The 19,650-nt window shown below is 44.0% G+C and overlaps 1 protein-coding gene across 1 annotated transcript in view; it reads right to left on the reverse strand.

The window, feature by feature from the left end:
- The window catches only part of STAG1 (STAG1 cohesin complex component), a 331,084-nt gene that overhangs the window by 104,089 nt on the left and 207,345 nt on the right, over positions 1-19,650 (reverse strand). The window contains exons 12-13 of the mRNA XM_075003885.1: positions 7,057-7,155; positions 2,594-2,673 (exon numbers count right to left, since the gene is read on the reverse strand). Of these exons, the coding sequence (XP_074859986.1) occupies positions 2,594-2,673; positions 7,057-7,155 (179 nt within the window). The remainder of the gene's footprint in view (positions 1-2,593; positions 2,674-7,056; positions 7,156-19,650) is intronic.

Raw genomic sequence — 19,650 nt, forward strand, 5'->3', positions numbered from 1 at the left:
TTTCAGTTGGGGTGGTATGTCAGTTAGCAAGTTCCAAATGTGTGATATAATACTATAATGTATTATATGGTACTACAACATAGTACTAACTTTTCATTCGAATGTCATGTGATAGTAAGTCGGATGCATCTACATAATTAACTTAATCAACTAAACTTGCAGTCTAATCAAAACCTATTTTCCATAAAACCATCTTGACTGGCATTAATTATATGACTAGCTAGAACTATTTAGCACCTGGGTGGCTTCCTCGTGACTAGGGACTTTTCCTCTTTACAGTCCTGACTAGGGGCCTCTACTCCTGTGATCCAGGACTAGAGCCTTGCTTTCCTTGAATTCTGGTGTCAGGTCCCTTGGCTTCACCAAGAACTCCCTGCTGCCCCACTGGCAGAACCACCCTAACAATCCCATCATCCACAACTCTAAAAATAAAAATAGTTAAAATTAGGAAAAATTGTAAAAATTAAATTTAAAACACAACAGAAAAGGGAGAATGTTGAGTATATATTTGTTCTCTGTTTGGAAGCTGGTAAGATGATGTACCCATATTCAGGCCGAGTTTCTACTCCTGTTGTTTTTTTTTTTAAGAGAACAAATATTTACTCAACATTTTCCCTTTTCTGCATTGTTCACAATGTTACCATCTCCATCTAACAATGAACCTACACCATTGCTATTAATTATTTAAAATAAATTAGGCACATAAACACTTTACTGTCCTAGAGGCTGCCAGCCAGGGAGCCTCCCCTTATCTCTTTCATGTCCCTTATGTGCAGAAAATACATAACTTCTAATTTATATTGATTGATAAATATTTCCTAGCCCTACAGTTGAGCAGTACTGTTACAAGTTTTCATACCTTCTGACCGAGCCTTAAACTCTGAAGCAAATGAACAAATCTGTGATTTCCATGAAAGACTTGCAGCCTTACTTATTGTCAGTCTCCTATACTGTCCTCATACACATTGCAAGTTTTGAACCATGTCCAATGGACTAGCCTCATGAAATGTTCCTCCTCACAGCAAAAACCTGCTTGATCTCTCCTGTTACCATACAGTCAAGATAATGCCCCACCTCATACTGCTTTATACTACCTCCCTGGAAATCCAGTCCTCAAACAAAGTTTCCTTCCCTAAACATAAAATTATGGGTTTTAACATGGAGTATCTTTAATAATTAAATGTCTCATCTAGTACATATAGTTGCAGCTGTTCATATGGAGAATTTGAGAAGATAGATGAATATTCGAACAGATAACTATTTCCATTTAAATTAAAATGGGATTAAACAATTTTTGGGTGACTGAAGGTGAAGGCAGCATCCCACCAGCAGCAGTGCAGAAGTCAGTGTAGCAGTTCTGGAACCTCCCCAACAATAACCTTGTGACACCCCCTCCCCCTTGCAACTCCTTTTAGGTCAGGACCAGTACAGTTACACCATCATGAAAATTCAGATTTAAACAGCTGAAATCAAGACATTTGTTATTTTTAAAATCTTTGTCCATGAAATTGACCAAAATGGACTGTGAATTTGATAGGGCCGTAATTATCACATTTCTTCGAAAAGTCAATCTGTATTTACTGTTTGAATAGTATAAATCAGGAAAGGATTCATTGTCTCATTAACATTTAATGAAGATTACTGATCTTTGCTTCAACAATAATTACAGAAGTATGCCCAGATGTGTCATCTCAATTTTTGAAAATTATTTTATTGAATTTTCAAAACTATAGTTAAAGTGCCAAAACTTTGTTTTATGCAAATCCTGTCCTCTATTTTTAATTTTATAGTAACCACATATAAACATATTTTGACAAGTCATTTTTCTTGACTTATAATAACTGTTGGTCCCTATTTAATATTGGTTACTTTGAAGGATAAAAACTTTAGGTCTTGCCAGAACTGCAAAAATATTACATACTGCATTTTTTAAATTAGAGATGTTCAGTGTTTATTTAACAAAAAATCTTCCATTTTATGCTTCTGTGAGTTTTTTAAACAGTTTTTAAAACAAACATCCTTCAGCAGTTCTAAATATAATACAACAGTGCAGTTTTTCTTCAATCACATACACATATATAATTTTATATTGTGAAATATATTCTTACATTTGCAAATTCCTTTTGGTGTTTTTGTATGTTTGACATGAAAACAGAACAAAATTCAAGATGCTCTCATAACCTGAGCTTTGCATTTCCTGACTTTACTATGGTTTAATTCGCAATTGTACTTTGTACACAAATAGCTTTTGGCAAACAAGAAAGAATAGAAAACAATGTAACATAGTTAAATGTTGGCGGCATTGTTGGTCTACATTTTTCAGACCGGCATTTGTTTGTAACAGTGGATGTACTGAAACTACTGGCACCACAGACATAATAAATTTTTGACATTCACCTGGGATATTTTTATGCCATCACTTGACCTGCTCCAGCATCTCCAAAAATTGCTCAGTGAGATCATTATCTACCCATCCCATTCGCCTTCAGTGCTACATATCCTTCATAATACACATAAGAAAACTAACCTGAATACATATTGCTAACAAAAATACTTCTCATAGCAAATTATATTAGCTTTGAAAAATACTCACTGAAGTATTAGCGTGACCAATCGAATGGCTTCCACAGCGACATCATATTCCTTATCAAGTGTCATTGATACAATGCGATCCTGAAAAGCAGTTGTATTAGAGTAACAAAACACAGTTTTCAGAAAATGAATACTTAAAAAAAACCTGGCCATGAGACAACATGACAACTATGGTTTCTTTCAAACATGCTAAGTTCATGTAGTACGAGTCCTGCTGGTGATAAGATGTGCCGGGTTCTGTATATCCTAAATCTAACACTGTACAAGCAAACAGGAATTGGAACAGACATCAAAGAACTTTCCACTGCTGCTGTCCTATGCAGATGTCAGGCAAACTCAGGCTAAGGAAAAAGGCATTACTCTGAGCTAACATCCTGAAATGGGATGCAGCTGGGCAGGACGAGGCAGGGCTGTGGTCCCAATTTGTCTCCCTCAAAATCACCAGAAGAGCTCTGGCAGTGCATTTTGAGCTGGGTATAGGCATGTGGAAGAGCATTACACAGAGCATCTCAATTGAAGAAGCTGTTGCAGTATAGCCCTTTGCATGGTCAAGACTTAAAGTCACCATTTGTCCTCAATAATTACCCCACATTCCCTGATTTTCATGTGGAAGGTATTTTATGGTATGTCTATGGATTTTCCTACTCTCTGTGTCAGTGGCAGATCAGCCTTTGTGCCAGCAGGGCCCATGCCCAGAGGCCCCACAAACTGGGGGCCCCAAAAATGGATACCCCCATACCCTGCCATACCTGGTACTTCCACAAGCCAGCAAGGTTGAGGTGCAGTCACTTGTTCTGCTCCACCTGCCTGGTGTTCCCAAAGGGAAGCATGTGGACCATGAGCCCTCTCCCCAGAAGGTGCATTGGATGGGTGGAGCAGGACAACCCCCTGCTTCCCAATTCCACTCCCTAGCAGAAGTGCCTGGAGGGTGGGAGGAACCCCTCATGCCTCAACCCACTCCCTGACAGGAGTGCTGGATAGGAAGCAGGACAAGCACCCACATCCCAACCCCCATTTCCCCGGCAGAAGTGCAGGGGTAAGAGGGGAATGAAGGCCAAAGGGATGGAGAGGGGGCACCCACTTGTTCTGGAGCTCGGTTCTCTGTGAACACAGACCAAATCAATGGCTAATTCAATAGTAGAATCTTCATGCTTTCTAGGAGTTCCTCTATTCCAGTTAGGAAGGATCAGTTTTGCATCTATCAAATGGGAAGTGACAGTCTAGGAAGGTGTACTGCAGAAAGCGATCTTAGATCAAGATGGACCACAAGCTAAATGAGTCAACAGTGTGACACTCTTGCAAAAAAAAAAAAAAAAAAAAACCGCTAAATTTTATTCTAGGATGCATAAACAGGAGGAGTCTTGTCACAAAGCTGTGAGGAGTAATTCTTCCACTCTACTCTGAGCTGGTTAGGCCTCATTTGCAGTTCTGTGTCCTGTTCTGGGCAAAATATTTCAAGAAAGATGTGGAGAAACTGGACACAGTCGAGAAAAGAGCAACAAAAAGTGTTAAAGGTCTAGAAATCCTGACCCATAAAGGAAGACTGAAACAACTGGGTCTGTTTAGTTTGGGAAATAGAAAACAGGGGACATGATAGCAGTTTTCCTAAAAGGGTGTTACAAGGAGCAGGGAGAAAAATTGTTCTCCTTGACATCTGATGATGGGACAAGAAACAAGGGGCTTAAATTGAAACAAGGGTGGCTTAAGTTGGACATTAGAAAAATCTTCCTAACTATCTGGGTAGTTAAGCACTGGAGTAAATTGCCTACAGAGATTGTGGAATCTCCATCATTGGAGACATCTGGAACACAACAACAACTATACTGTGTCATACCAAAGGTCCAACTAGCCCAGTATCCTGTCTTCCAACAGTGGCAAATGCCAGATTCCCCAGAGTGAGTGAACAGAGCAGGAAATCATCAACTGATCTGTCACCTTCCACTAATTTCCAGCCTCTGGCAAACAGAGTATCATAGGAGCACCATTCCTATTTATCCTGCTTTTAAGTATTGATCGAGCTAGCCTGGTCTTCACAATATCCTCTGGCTAGGAGATCTACAAGTTGACTGTGTGCTGCATGAAGAAATACTTCCTTCTGTTTGTTTTAAACCTGCTACCTATTAAATTCATTTGATAACCCCTAGTTCTTATGTTATGGGAACAAGTAAATACCATTTTTTTAATTCACCTTCTCCATATCCGTCATGCTTTTATAAACCTCTATCAAATCCCCCATTACTTTCCTCTCTTCTAAACTGAAAAGTCCAAGTGTTTTTAATCTCTCATCATATGGCACCTGTTCAGACCCCTAATAATTTCTGTTGCCCTTTTCTGAATCTTTTCCAATGCCCTCTCTTCTGAGATAAGGCAATCACATATCTACGCAGTATTCAAAATGGGGGTGTACCATGGATTTATACAGTAAGATAGTCTCTGGCTTACTCTCTATCCCCTTTTAAATTATTCTTAACATTCTGTTTCCTTATTTGACTGCTGCTGCACATTGAATGGATGTTTGTAGAAAACTATCCACAGTGACTCCAAGATCTCTCACTTGAGTGGTAATAGCTAAAATAATTCTCATCATTTTGTATGTATAGTTGGGATTATTTTTTCAATGTGCATTACTTGTATTTATTCTTACTTGCTTTTATCAAGATTAAAATTCATGTGCCATTTGGTTGCCCGATCATTTAGTTTTATTAAATCCTTTTGAAGTTCTTCAGAGTAAGCTTTGGTCTTAACTATTTTGAGCAGTTTAGTATCACCTGCAAATTTTGTCACCACATTGTTTACCCCTTTCTCTAGATCACGTATAAATACATTGAACAGGATTACCCCCAGTTCAGATCTTTGGGGAACACCACTAGTTACCTCTCTCCAGTCTGAAAAATGACCATTTACCTCTATTCTTTGTTTCGTGGTGAGACAGACATCCATTAGGGATGATACAGATAGTGCATGGTCCTGCTATGAGGGCAGGGGACTAGACCTGATAACCTCTCAAGGTCCCTTTCAGATCTAGTATTCTATGATTCAGGATATCTGAAAATGCAGACCTTCTGGAGCACAAAAGAGCTGAGAGTATCACAATAGCCTTGTTGCAAGTTGTATTTCTTAGCACTTTCCAAACAGAAAGTATTGAAGGAAAAGTCTGTGTTTGTGTAAAGTTCCAAAACTAACAGAGAAAGCTAATATTTCTGATGTTGCTGCAAAATTGGGCACATTCAAGGCAGATTCTTACATGATGAGGTCCATGATGGCTTTTCCCAGTTCCCTCCGATCTGGCAACACACCTCCCTTTTTAGGGAGCTCAGTTGCACAGGCACATGGAGACTCTTAAGTAATAACAAATCTGCCTTATGAAATGCAAAGGCCCTGTGACTCCAGAATTCTTCATGACTACTAATAAAAAATGACCATCTGTAAAGTGTTTGACAAAAGCACTGGTGAAGACAACACTATGTTGGCAGGAGTTTCTCTCCTGCTCACAGAGCTAAGACCACTCATTTGAGGTGGTTTAATTAAGTTGTAAATTATTTTCATACCATCTTATTAAATTAGCCCATCTGCCTACAAATACGCATTTTTTAATACTAGGTAATAATTAAATGAGGTACATGGTAAATCCCAGCAATTTCATCACCCAGTTAGAAACATGCTAGGTTGTCCTTTCAAACAATAGTATGGAATCACACTCTAGAGAAATACCCATGGATGAATATTTTATATTAGATTAAATGTACTACATGTTAATTTCAATTATAATAAGATTTATGATACAGATATCTCCTCATGGGGCATAACACTATGTTTGGTAAGCTAGTCACTTGTGCTTCACACACTTTCACTTAAGAGTTGTCTTGACAGAATCCTGTTCCTTGTTCATTATATTTCATATGAAAGTAAAATACTATACATATGTAATATATACACAAAGAATACATATATACACATTTCATATCTATATACACACACGTCATTTATTATATTTTAAACATGAAAGAAAATACTATAACACAAGGGGAAACTTTCATGAGCCCTAAAATTCACTATGATTATAATAAAGAAATCATAGCATTGTCGGGTAACTTGAGAGGACAAGCTGACAGCGGAAAAGTAAGAATCATGCCCAGGCCTAGTTATATATATTGATAAATACATTCAAAAATAAATGTGCTGGTATCACCCTCATAGATAACATTCAGGAACACATCTGCTTCTGAAAAGCCTCACATTCCTTTAATTTAAAAGTCCAAGAGTCCTTTTCCTACTGAAAACAGCGAACACTGCTGTAGCGGGATAGTCCCCACGAAAAGTATCTAATCTGTGGCAGAAGCAGGGAGTCTTCTTCACATAAATTAATGCACATGATTTAAGAGAATTAACTTAACTACTCAGATGAGATAGAATTCTATCATTATTAGTCTTTCCAAAAATCACATTTCCTCTTATCACTCTTACCTTGAATCTGTTAGTGAATAGCTCCAGTTTAGGGAACAACTCTCTGTTGGTGTACAGACTCTGTAGAGCTTTCAAACACTTCAACCTCACTTCACCTTGCTAAATAAAATAAAAACAAAACACACTAAAATTAGCCAAAACAACCTAATGAAATGCACGTGAAGATTAAGTCGCATACACCTAGTAACCTCTAGCTCTGCTGTACATTCAACATCCTATGTAAATAAGTTACCAGAAACAAGCTTGTTCAAACAATTCAAATTAAAATATATAAAAACCATGCAGAATGTTCTACTATAACAAGTGTTATTTTTCTGTACACAGAAGAGACGCAACCTGCATCCACTAAAGTTCATGGAAACAGGACTGCGTCCAAATCTTCTACAGAATTTTTTAGTTTATGAGTTGGTTGGTTGGTTGGTTTTTTGGGAGGGAGAACCAGACATCGGGAAAATAAGAATTCTTTTAAATTCTTGTCTTCCGAAGATGTGCACCGGATATGCAAAAGACTGAAAACCCTAGTGAATTTTCTATCTTTACAACATGAAGATTTGGATTTGACTTTGCTCTATGTTATGGTATTGGAGAATACCCATTCGCAGAATATGTTGGTCAGGGTGTGAAAAATTTCTACGAGTATCAATCTCTACTGAATGCCTTTGCAAACACACTGTACAGTACACAAAGCCAAGAAATACAGACATGAAAAGACCATCATCACTAATTCTGAGGAGACAAATGCCAATCCAGCATACCCACCTACCATCAAGAAACAAAGCAGTTAATCAAAAGCACCAGATTCTGGCAAAAAATTATCTGCAGAGATTTATAAGCTCTAAGAATCCATGTTGAAAAATACCCTGTGCAGGCAATGACAACATTATAATGGGAATTTGTTTAAAAAGTCATAAAACATCATCAAAGAAGTATCTAAGTAAAAATGTCAGAATCACAGCATCAGAGGCTGCGGCTACACTACATTCCCCTTTCGGAAGGGGAATGCAAATACAGATGATTGGAAATGCAAATACAGTGCTAATTTACATATTGTATCCCTCATTTGCATAACGGCCACCACTCGCTGTTCAGGAAGTGCTGTTTTTGGGGGAAAAAAAAAGAACAAGCAGTGTAGATGGGGTTCCTTCAAAACAAACCCCATTTTGGAAAGAACCCTTCCTGAAAAATGTAAGGCAATATGTAAATCAGCACCTCATTTGCATTTCTGATCAGCCAAATTTGCATTCCCTTCTGAGAGGGGAATGTAGTGTAGCCATAGGCATAGAAATGTAGGGCTGGAAGGGCCTTCCAGCAGTCTTCAAAACCAGTCTCCTGAGCTATGGCAGAACTAAGCAAACTTAGACCATAGCTGATAGAGGTTTCTCAAACTCATGTTTTAAAAGTTCAAATGATAGGGATTCCAGCCTTCCTTGGAAGCATATTCTGGATCTTAACTACTCAAAGACAACACGGTTTTCCTAATATCTAACTTGAATTTCCCTGGCTTCGAATAAGTCACTTTTAGAATGGTCATCAGATGGAAACATCTAGCTACTTTTCAATGTGTAATAGACACTTTTCTTTCTTTCCATTGGACTCACTGCAACCTGTATCTGTTACCTCAGCAAAAACTAGTTCAGAATCCATCAAAATGCCTCCAAAATTACTGTCAACAACTTCTCGCACAGTCAGTATCAACTGGTGACAATCCATTTTGGCACTGCATTCCCAATAACCATATAACTGACTAAACTGTAATGGGACCTTCAAAAAGGCAAACTAGACAGATACACTATGAGAAATGACAACCGCTTCCCTTTAAAGGCTGTTCCAGAACTTTACTCCGCTGATGATTAGAAACCTTTGTCTAATTTGAAGACATCTATATGAATCCAAAACATGAACATTTTGATTGTTTCACTCAAATCATCCAAAAAGCTTCAGGGAAAAAACTCCTCTTATAGCCCTCAAAAAATAAATTGTGGAAATAAACAAAAAGGTGTACCAACTACCTGATGACATAAATACTTTACATCCTTACTAATGTCAAATATGGATTGAGATGGTTGAAGCTTTGTATTTTACTTACTCCAATGGCTAAGCTTAGCTTTTACTGCATTAGTTTGGGGCTGCAAAGCCAGCAAAACATCAAAACCCTCACATCTCAACTGATGTGACTGCAAGAATACTTCTTATACACATAAAAGCAAGAGAGGATACGTTTATTGAGCGTCATGAGCGCAGAATGCTCTGACAGTCATCTTAGTACTTGCTCCTCTCTGCTATCGCTGCCCTTCACTTTGATGAGGTCACTAAGAACCTTTCACGCCTGAGAGCTGGGAAAGCTGCAGGACCAGGGAATGGCTATGTCTACACTACAAGATAATATTGATTTTAAGGCAGTTATCCCAATTTTACCAAATGCCTGTCTTCACTGTAAATTCCATTAGCTCAATTTATGGTGCACTAATATCGACATAATATCGTAGTAACATGATCATGTAGCATTCAGTTTGAATTTAAGATTCCAAATGAGGAAGTGCCATGTCTTTAAAATGAATTCATTAGCCTCCAGAGATGTCCCGTATGTGCCCCACAATGCCCCCCAGTTCTCTGCTCTAGCATCTTCCATTTCCACTGCTCTGAGGTGCAGAGGTATGAGGCAACAGGAATACCTTTCCAACTCAGCATGTGGAAGCCAGTCGCTGTGGGGTCATCATTCTATACTGTTGTACATATACTCCTTCTAAATTTGTTGCAACTTAGGAATCTTTTAGGCGGCCCATGATATTTGAGAGGACAAGGATCTCCCAGTATAGAAGACCTAAACAACATCTGAAGAGCCTTACATAAATACAGAGAATCCTTTTGGCTTGCAATGTAAGAGTTCAAAGTCTCAGGGGTTTAGCCCAAAAAAATCAGTAGCAAGCAAGGAGGAAGACAGTAACATCCCAAGCACCTTATCAAGGATCTAAGTGAAGAATCCAGTGGCTTTTCATTTCCATGGAAAATAAGAAAGAAAACATCAAAATTTCCAAATACACAAACCTGTCAGCCAGCACTTTAATGGAGTGGACCATTCTGTTAAAGACCTGAGAGTTTGTGTTCCAAAGAAAAGAGACTAACAACAATCTAGAGAGAGAATATTTGGAACTAACATTCATATTCAAATTTGACACGTTAACATGTGGATTGAACAGAGACAGCCATTTTTAAATTAAAAAAAATTAAAATGTTGGAGATACACATCTCCTAGAACTGAAAGGGACCTTGGGAGGTCATCTACTGCAGTTCCCTGCCCTCTTGGCAGGACCAAGCACCATCCCCGGCAACTATGTGCCCCAATCCCTAAATGGCCTCCTCAAGGGTTGAAGTCACAACTCTGGCTTTAGCAGGCCAATGCTCAAACTGCTAAGCTATCCCTCCCTCTTGGCATTACCTGACATTATAAAGGACTCTTTCACATACTTTGACATTTGACAAAAAGCAGTCAAGTAGCACTTTAAAGAGTAGCAAAATAGTTTATTAGGTGAGCTTTCGTGGGACAGACCCATTTTAAAGTCTTCAAAGTCTTTAAAGTGCTACTTGACTGCTTTTTGTTTCGATAGTGTATAGACTAGCACGGCTTCCTCTCTGTTACTATTTGACATTTGACCTAACACTTAACTTCCCCCACAACCCCGCCCCTCTTTTCTGCTCTTCTGGCTGATTTGCCAACCTTGATAACAATTATTCTGATTTGTCAACCTTGATAACAGTTTTTGGATCTCTGTACTTCATATATTGAGTCAGCCAGATCTAAGGCTATAGATCTGAAGAAGTGGATCTGTCCCACAAAAGCTCATCACCTAATAAATTATTTTGTTAGTCTTTAAAGAACTACGACTGCTTTTCTGTTTTGATAGAATGCAGACTAACACCGCTCTCTCTCTGTTACTACGGAAAATAAGGACCACTGTGAACATGCACATAACATCAGTCACCTAACCTCCTACATGAGTGGGAAATCAACCCAAACCTATTTGTGGGTAAGGAAAGGGACTTCAAACTATGCAGCATCACATCAACAAATAACTCCAAACAATCTAGGGAATTACAGACCAGTCAACTTAACTTCTATATCTAAAAACGTAAGAGTACAATGGACCAAATAATTAAGGAATCAATTTGTGAACAGATAGAATATAGTAAGAGGGTAAGTAACAGTCAGCAAGGATTTACCACATCAGTCCAACCTGACTTGGTTTGACAAACAACAACCCTGGCTGCTGGGAGAGGGAGAGTGGTGATTGGGGCGCACCTTGACTATAATAAAGCTTTTGAAAGCATCTTGCATGAGTTTCTCAGAAACAAACTAGAAAAACAGAAACTAGACAGAGCTGCTATTAGGGTGGGAGGGTGGGGTTGTATCTGGTTGGAAAACCACTCTCAGAGAGTAGTTACCAATATTCACAGTTATGTTGGAAGGTGCCGGAATAGCATAACAAGTGCAGTATTGCAGGGATCAGTTCTGAGTCCAGTTCTGTTCAATACCTTCATCACTGATTTACATAATGGCACAGGGAGCACACTCACACTCTCTGCAGACGACACCAAGCTGCGAGGGATTGCAAGTTCTTTGAAGGAGAGTATTATATTTCAGAATGATCTGGACAAACTGGAGAAAAAGGTCTGAAGTAAATAAGATGAAAATCAATAAGGAGAAATGTACACTGCTCCAGTTTGAAAAGAACTATCAGTTGCACACATGCAAAACAAGAAATGACTGCCTTGGAAGGAGTACAATAGACCCTCAGTTTAAATCAGGGTTACGTTCCCATACACCCTCATGTAACCCGAATTTCATGTAAGTAAGAGGGAGCTTTTTTCTCCGGCAGAATACACATTCTGCAGCTGGGGAAGCAGCAGGAGCACCATAGGGTAAGTCCTGGGGTTCACGGGGGGGGGGGGGGGGGGGCAGCTGAGAAGGGTTAAGCCTGGCAGTGGGCTGGGGCCGTGGGAGGGGGCACAGGGGTTAGGCCTGGAGTGGGTTAGGGCTGCAGGGAGGCAGGAGGGGGGAGGTTGAACTGAAGCCACACATGAGGAGGGGGGTTTGAACAAGGACAGGTGGGTGGGGAGAGTGGGATTCTGAGTTGTGCTTAACTTGTGGTAATGTGAATTAGGTGTAATTCAAAATCGCGCACTTCAAGGGTTTACTGTACTGCAAAAAGTGTTCTGGGATCATAATGGACCACAAGCTGAATATGAATCAACAGTGTGCGTAAGGGGGAGATGATAAAAAAAAGGAAAAAAAAAAGAGCCATAATTCCGGGACATATTAAGAAAGAAACAAGTAATTCTTCTATACTGTCTCATTTGGAACATTGTGACCAATTCTGGGAATCAAATTTCAGGGAAGGTGTGGACAAATGGGAACAAGTCTAAAGAAGAGCAACAAAAAAATTAGAGATATTCACAACATGACTGATGAGAGAAGAATTAAAAAACTGGATTTGTTTAGCCTGGAAATAGAAGACAGAGGGGACATGATAACAGATTTTAAGTACCTAAAAGGTTGCATGGCAAAACTCCACCTTTGCCTTGGGCAGGGGCTGGCAACCAAACTTGCAAGAAGAGACCTTTTTTTCTTTAATTTGGTTAAAAACTCAATAATTCAACAGCCACAATGCATCTGAATATGAAACAGTCCTTAATAAATAATGTCAAGCTTCTATTTTAAGAACAGTGTACACACAATGATTTGCAGGACATTCAAACTTTTTACATATTCTATTTCCTCACACTTTGTGCATGTGTTTGTATAATTATCTTTCTGACATCCAGGCTGTGGCCACACTTGGCCAAAGCTTCGAAATGGCCATGCTAATAGCCAAATTGGAGGATACTAATGAGGTGCTGAAATGAATATTCAGCAGCTCATTAGCATGCTGCCAGCCGTGAAACTTCGAAAGTGCTGCCTTTTGCTTGCACATGGCTACGCAGGGATCCTTTTTGAAAGGACCCTAAAGACTTGAAATCAGCCGACAGGAATAAAGAGATTTTGAAGTCACCAGTCTCCTTTCGAAAAGGAACCCCATGTAGCCGAGCCACACACAAGCATATGCGGCACATTTGAAGTTCCATGACCAGCAGCATGATAATGCGCCACTGAACATTCATATCAGTGCATCATTACTATCCTCCGATTTGGTCATTAGCATGGCCATTTTGAAGTTTTGGCCAAGTCTGGCCATAGCCTCACTCCTGAAACCACTTCCATTATTCTAATTTTACTTCATGCTTAATTTCAGTTTTGCTTCTTAAAATGAGTGCTGCCCTTCATAGCAGGAATGCTGCAAGCTTCCTTTTCCTTTTCAAAATCAAGACTTTACTAGGAACACGATCAAAACACAGATACAGGATCATATCCCACAATGCACTGAACATATTAAAAAAGAAGTTACTCACCTAAAGTAACGAAGGTTCTTCGAGATGTGTCCCCATGGGTGCTCCACAATAGGTGTCGGCTCGCCCGGAGCCGCAGATCGGAAATCTTCCAGCAGTTTCTCCAGGATCGCGCATGCGCCGGCATGCGCCACTCCCCTGTGCGCCCCCGGCCACGCGCGCGATCTGGTCCCCGCCAGTTCCTTGACCAACCACCTCGAATGCTCCTGAAAAACACCAGAGATCCAAACCGGGGAGGATGGGCGGGTGGTGGAGCACCCACGGGGACACATCTCGAAGAACCATCGTTACTAAAGGTGAGTAACTTCTCTTTCTTCTTCGAGTGGTCCCCGTGGGTGCTCCACAATAGGTGACTACCCAGGAGTAACCCAAGTAAGGAGGTGGGTAATCAGTTCATGTGCAGCTTGCCCCCGAGAGGACTGCTGTCGACAGACGGGTATCCTGTTCAAATACCCGATGTAGGGCATAATGCTTGATGAAGGTGTCGTAGGACGACCAGGTTGCCGCTCTACAGATGTCTTTTAACGCAATGCCCTTGAAGAAGGCTGTTGACGCCGCCACTGCCCTGGTGGAGTGAGCCCTGGGCGGGGCCAGCAAAGGACTCTTCTGAAGCTCGTAGCACATTTTTATACAGGACACAATGTGCTTTGAGATTCTCTGTGAAGAGAGACCTTCTCCTTTGACCTGGGAGCGAGAGAGACTAGAAGCCTGTCTGTTTTCCGGAAGGACTTAGTTCTGTCTATGTAGAAGGCCAACGCCCTCCTCACATCCAGGAGATGCAGGCGTGCCTCCTTGCTGGAGCTGTGAGGCTTTGGGTAAAATGAGGGTAAAATTATTGGTTCGTTAAGATGGAACTCCGAGGAAACTTTTGGAACAAAGGCTGGGTGCAGCCTTAAGGTTACCGCCTCCTTTGAGAATACTGTGCAGGGCAGCATTGGCATCACTGCTGCGAGCTCGCTCACCCTGCGGACTGACGTAAGTGCAAGGAGGAAGGTTGTTTTCATCGTAAGGAGACATAGGGGAACTGTGGCTAATGGTTCGAAAGGTGGACGCGATAGCATGCTGCGCACCAAGTCCAAATTCTACGAAAGTGGAAGCCGTTTTTGAGGAGGGTACAGGTTTACCAGCCCCTTCAAGAACCTTGTAATGATAGGATGAGCAAATACAGTGGGCCCTTCCTCTGTATGCCGAAAGGCTGATATAGCAGCGAGGTGGACCATTAGCGAGGATAGAGAAAGCCTGCCTCCTTTGAGGTCCAATAAGTATTCTAGTATTACAGGTATAGGAACGTCAAGGGGAGCTAACTGCTTGGCGGAACACCAGGCTGTAAATCGAGTCCATTTCTGCTTGTAAGTCCTCCTGGTGGAGGTCCTTCGGCTACATTCCAGGACTTGTTGTACTCCCTCCGTACACATGCTCTCTCAGGAGCTGGGCCATGGATTAGCCATGCTTGTAGACGCAAACCCTGAGGGTGCGGGTGCACTATGGACCCCTGAGCCTGCGTGAGTAAGTCCAGCGCCACCGGTAGAGGAAGCAGTGGGTGGTCTGACATGCGCAGAAGCAAGGGAAACCATTGCTGCCGATCCCAAGTTGGGACTATGAGTATCATGCGAGCTCTCTCCCTTCTGGCTTTTTGCAGAACCTTGTGGATAAGCGCTGTGGGGGGAAACGCGTAAAGTAGGGGGCCCCTCCATGAAATCATGAATGCGTCCCCCAGGGACAACCGCCCCACTCCTGCCCTGGAGCAGTACGGGGGACACTTCTTGTTGTATTAGGTGGCAAACAGATTGATCTGGGGAAACCCCCATGTACGAAAAATGTGCCGTAGCAGATCGGAGCGGATCTGCCATTCGTGCGTGAGTGCGAAGCGCCTGCTCAGCTGATCTGTTTCACGTTGTGAGCGCCCGGCAAATACGAGGCTTTCAACGTTATGTTGTTGGCGATGCACCAGTTCCACAATCGGACTGCTTCTGCACATAGGGCACGGGATCGTGCTCCTCCTTGTCGATTGATGTAAAACATAGTGGAGGTATTGTCGGTATTGATCCCGACTACTTTGCCATGTAGGTAATCTCGAAAATGTTTGCAGGAGTTGAACACTGCTCTGAGCTCCAGTATGTTTATGTGCAGTGTCTGTTTCGCAGGGGACCATAGCCCTTGCATCACCTTGTCGCCAATGTGCGCTCCCCATCCTATGTGGGAGGCGTCAGTAGTAAGAAAAATAGAAATTCGTGGTTGGTGAAAGGGCACCCCACTAGCAGATTCTTGGGGTTTTCCCACCACGCCAGGGATCTGCGTACCTCTGTCATGGGCGACACCACCCTGTGGACAGTGTGGGATGCCGGTTCGTAAACACTCGCCAGCCAATGCTGCAGGCTTCACATGTGTAACCTGGCATTCTGTACCACGAACGTCGCTGCCACCATGTGGCCCAGCAGCTGTAAGCACGTTGAGACCGGCACTGTGGGGCTGTATGCGATGACTTGCACCAGCGAACTGATGGCGCGGAAGCGGGCGTCGGGTAGGTACACCCTTGCTGTGATAGAGTTTATGCGTGCCCCTATGAACTCTATATCTCGTGTGGGTTTGGTCTTTGACTTTGAGAGGTTGATGACTAAGCCCAGTGAAGAAAATGTGTCCGCTGTGATGCGTATCACGTGTAAGACCTCTGCCTTCGAGGCCCCTTTCAGCAGGCAGTCGTCCAGATATGGGAAAATAAACACCCCCTGTCTGTGCAGGTAGGCTGACACCACTGCCAGGGTTTTGGTAAAGACTCTGGGGACCGAGGAGAGACCGAACGGAAGAACCCTGTACTGGAAGGGCTCCTTGCCGACCGTGAAGCGGAGGAAGCGTCTGTGTGCTGGGTGGATTGTTATATGAAAGTAAGCATCTTTTAAGTCGAGGGCTGAAAACCAGTCTCCATCGTCCAGTGCTGTGAGTATTGAGGCGACTGCGATCATCCGAAAACATTGCTTGCATAAGTAGCGGTTGAGGCTCCGAAAATCTAAGATGGGCCTCCAGCCTCCTGTTTTCTTCTCTGTTAGGAAGTAGCAGGTGGGCAGCGTCCCTGAGGTGAGGCCTGGAGGGAGGCTTCGTCGGTGGGAGTGACCTGAAGGGGATCGTGTAACCCATGGCTATGATCTCCAGCACCCTGGCGCCCTTGGTCGTAGCCTCATTGATATTGAGCACGCTGTGGCTGGTAAGCGTAGCGTCTTTGCTGAGGATAAATTTTTTTTTTTTCCCCTGTATGGGGGAGTATAAATGTCCAAGGTTCTAAGTGTAGCTCTCAAGTCCTTACTGGAGTGGAGGACCGAGTCGGCTGAGTCTGCAAATAGTTTTGTGCATCAAAGGGAAGATCCACGATCTTTGCCTGTAGGTCCCTAGGGATACCAGACATCTGGAGCCAGGATTCTCTACGCATGACCACTGCTGTAGCCGTTGAACATGCCGCCGTGTCCGCCACGTCCAGGGCAATCTGGGCTCCCGTCCGCGATGCTGCATAGCCCTCTTGAACAATTACCTTTAACACCAGCTTTTTGTCTTCCGGAAGTGAATCCATGAGGGGAGTAAGTCTGGAGTAATTATCAAAATTATGGTTTGCCAGGTGTGCCGCATAATTTCCCATTCACAATAGCAGGGTAGAAGAGGAATATACCTTCCTGCCAAACAGCTCTAGCTTCTTAGCATCTTTGTCCAATCCCCCCGATTTGTACTGAGAAGCCTTCGACCTCCGCTGGGACGATTCGACCACCAAAGAATTTGGTTGTGGGTGACTAAAGAGGAACTCCATGCTCTTTCCCGGAACGAAGTACTTCTTATCCGCTCTCTTGTTCGTAGGCGGGATAGAGGCCGGAGTCTGCCATATGGTAGCGGCTGACTCCATAATGGCTTCGTCCAGCGGAACAGCAATTTTGGATGAAGCCGGGGGTCTCAAATTTTTCAGAAGTTTGTGATGTTTCTCCTGCACCTCTGCCGTTTGAATCTCTTGCGTGAAAGCTACCCTTTTAAATAGCTCCTGAAATTGTTTAAGGTCATCCTGGGGGGGGAGACATCCCCGGGGGCCATGGACTCATCTGGGGAGGATGAGGAGGAACCACTCAGGCTTCTGCGGTCGATGATACACTTGCTCCCTGGAGGATTGTGAAGGAAAGTCTCGGGGTTCTAAAACTAACTCCCCTTGAGACAGCTGTGTTTCTGTCCCCGATCGAGAGTGTACACAGGGGTATTGAGCGGCCGGGGTAGGACCTGCCCCTGGACGTAGGCCTGCGGTGTCTGTGTCCAGCATGATGAGGACGACCATAGCAGCATGGGCAAGGGTCCGGTGGAGACCTGGACCACCCACGGAGTGTGTACCCCCGATGCCTGGGAGAGCGACACCTCCGCGACGACACAGACAGAGGTGAAACTGGCTTGTGATAGTACTCCAGGGGATCCACTCCCAGAAATGGTGAAGGTGGCCCAAGCCATGGTGACATTGGTTGGAGGAACGGAGGAGGTGGTTCTGGATAAGCCGGTGGAGACACAGGCCTTCGGTGTGGTGTGTGTCACAGGGGGAGGGCTTGGTGCTAACAGCAGCGCAGCCCTGTCCGGAGATGGGCTGCGGTGCCAGGTTCTTGATTTCGCCTTGCCCCTCCCCTGTGGGGCTGGCACTGCCCGCTCCCGTGCCGGGGATCTCGGCCCCACTGTCGGTGCCGCGCTCAGCACAATCAGCTGCGGTGCCGCGCGGGTAGCTTCCTCTGGCGCCTGCAGGCTCTGTGCCTGGTGCCCCTGCACCATTGGTGCCGCGAGGGCCGGTGCCGCCTGCGGTGGTGCCGCCAGGTCCGGCACTTGCCTCGCTGACGCTCTGGGTGCCGCGCGTGCCGGCTGTTGTGTAATCGGAGGCTCAGCCTCTCCACGTGCGCTGCCGCTTGCCTGAGCATGCGGCTGGGGGCTGTGTGAGCCGCTCGTCCTGCTCGCTGAACCCGCCAGCAAGGATCGAGCCATGGAGAGTTTCCTCCGTTTCTGCACCGAGGGGGTCAGAGAAGCTGCCTTCCTCTTATGCAACCCAGAGAGCCCTTCTGGGTGAGGCTTCTCTGGCAAGGCCAGCTGGAGAGCCTTATCGGACAAGAGCATTTTAAGCCTCATCTCTCTGTCCTTCCTGGCCCTCGCTGTGAGCTTAGCACAGTGAGAACACTTCTGGGTAACGTGCGATTCCCCCAGGCAGCGGATGCATTCGCTATGCCTATCGGAGGCCGGCATAGCTTCGCGGCATGACTCACACTTTTTAAAACCTGAGGAGGCCATCGCGGTGAGTCCTTTACTGTTAATATGGTACTTAGCGCGTAATCAGTACCTTTTCGCCTCAAATACCGATCACCGGCCTGCGGGGCAGCGGGTGGCCTAAATGGCCTTCACCTCCACTCTTCTCTTCTCCGCTCCTCTCTCTCTCTTTTTTTTTTTTTTGCTGATATTCTCTTTGTCTTTGCTTTTTTTTTAGTAACCAAAAACAACAAATTACACGTAGAAAACAACTATCTCATCTGACTCTGGCCTTAGCCTGAGCGGATTCCGTCTGCAGCCGATGGCGGTTGAGAAGGAACTGGTGGGGACCAGATCGTGCACGTGGCCGGGGGAGCAGTGCGCGCCGGCGCATGCGCAATCCAGGAGAAACTGCTGGAAGATTTCCGATCTGCAGCGACGGGCGAGCCCAACACCTATTGTGGAGCACCCACGGGGACCACTCGAAGAAGAAGTGTGAGTTGTCCAACATTTTGACATCACATCGTTTGCTACTGAGATACAAGTTGTTCACTGGTGGGCTTTTAGACCTATGGTTTCCAAGATACTCCCCGTTCACTACATATGGCAAACGGGGAGCATATTGTGGCGAATGTGGTTCAGCAGGCTGGTCCAGCAGTTTGGGAGGCGGCACAGTGACAGCTCCTCAGGCACCATGCAAGAGCAGCTCAAGAACTCTGATGCTGTGTGGCTGGCGTGGGGGCTGCATGGTGGCTCCTCCGGCACCGCACTGCTGGAGTCGCCCAGCCCAAAGCCACACAGCCCCAACAGCCATGTGGTGCAGCAGCCCCTGAGCCAGCCACACTGCACCCAAGTTCCTGAGCTGCTGCCACCATGTAGCACTCGAAAAGCTGCTGCGCGAGCCCCCAGAGCCCC

The sequence above is a fragment of the Carettochelys insculpta genome, chromosome 10 (assembly GCF_033958435.1).
Source record: "Carettochelys insculpta isolate YL-2023 chromosome 10, ASM3395843v1, whole genome shotgun sequence".
In the NCBI taxonomy this organism is placed as follows: domain Eukaryota; kingdom Metazoa; phylum Chordata; order Testudines; family Carettochelyidae; genus Carettochelys; species Carettochelys insculpta.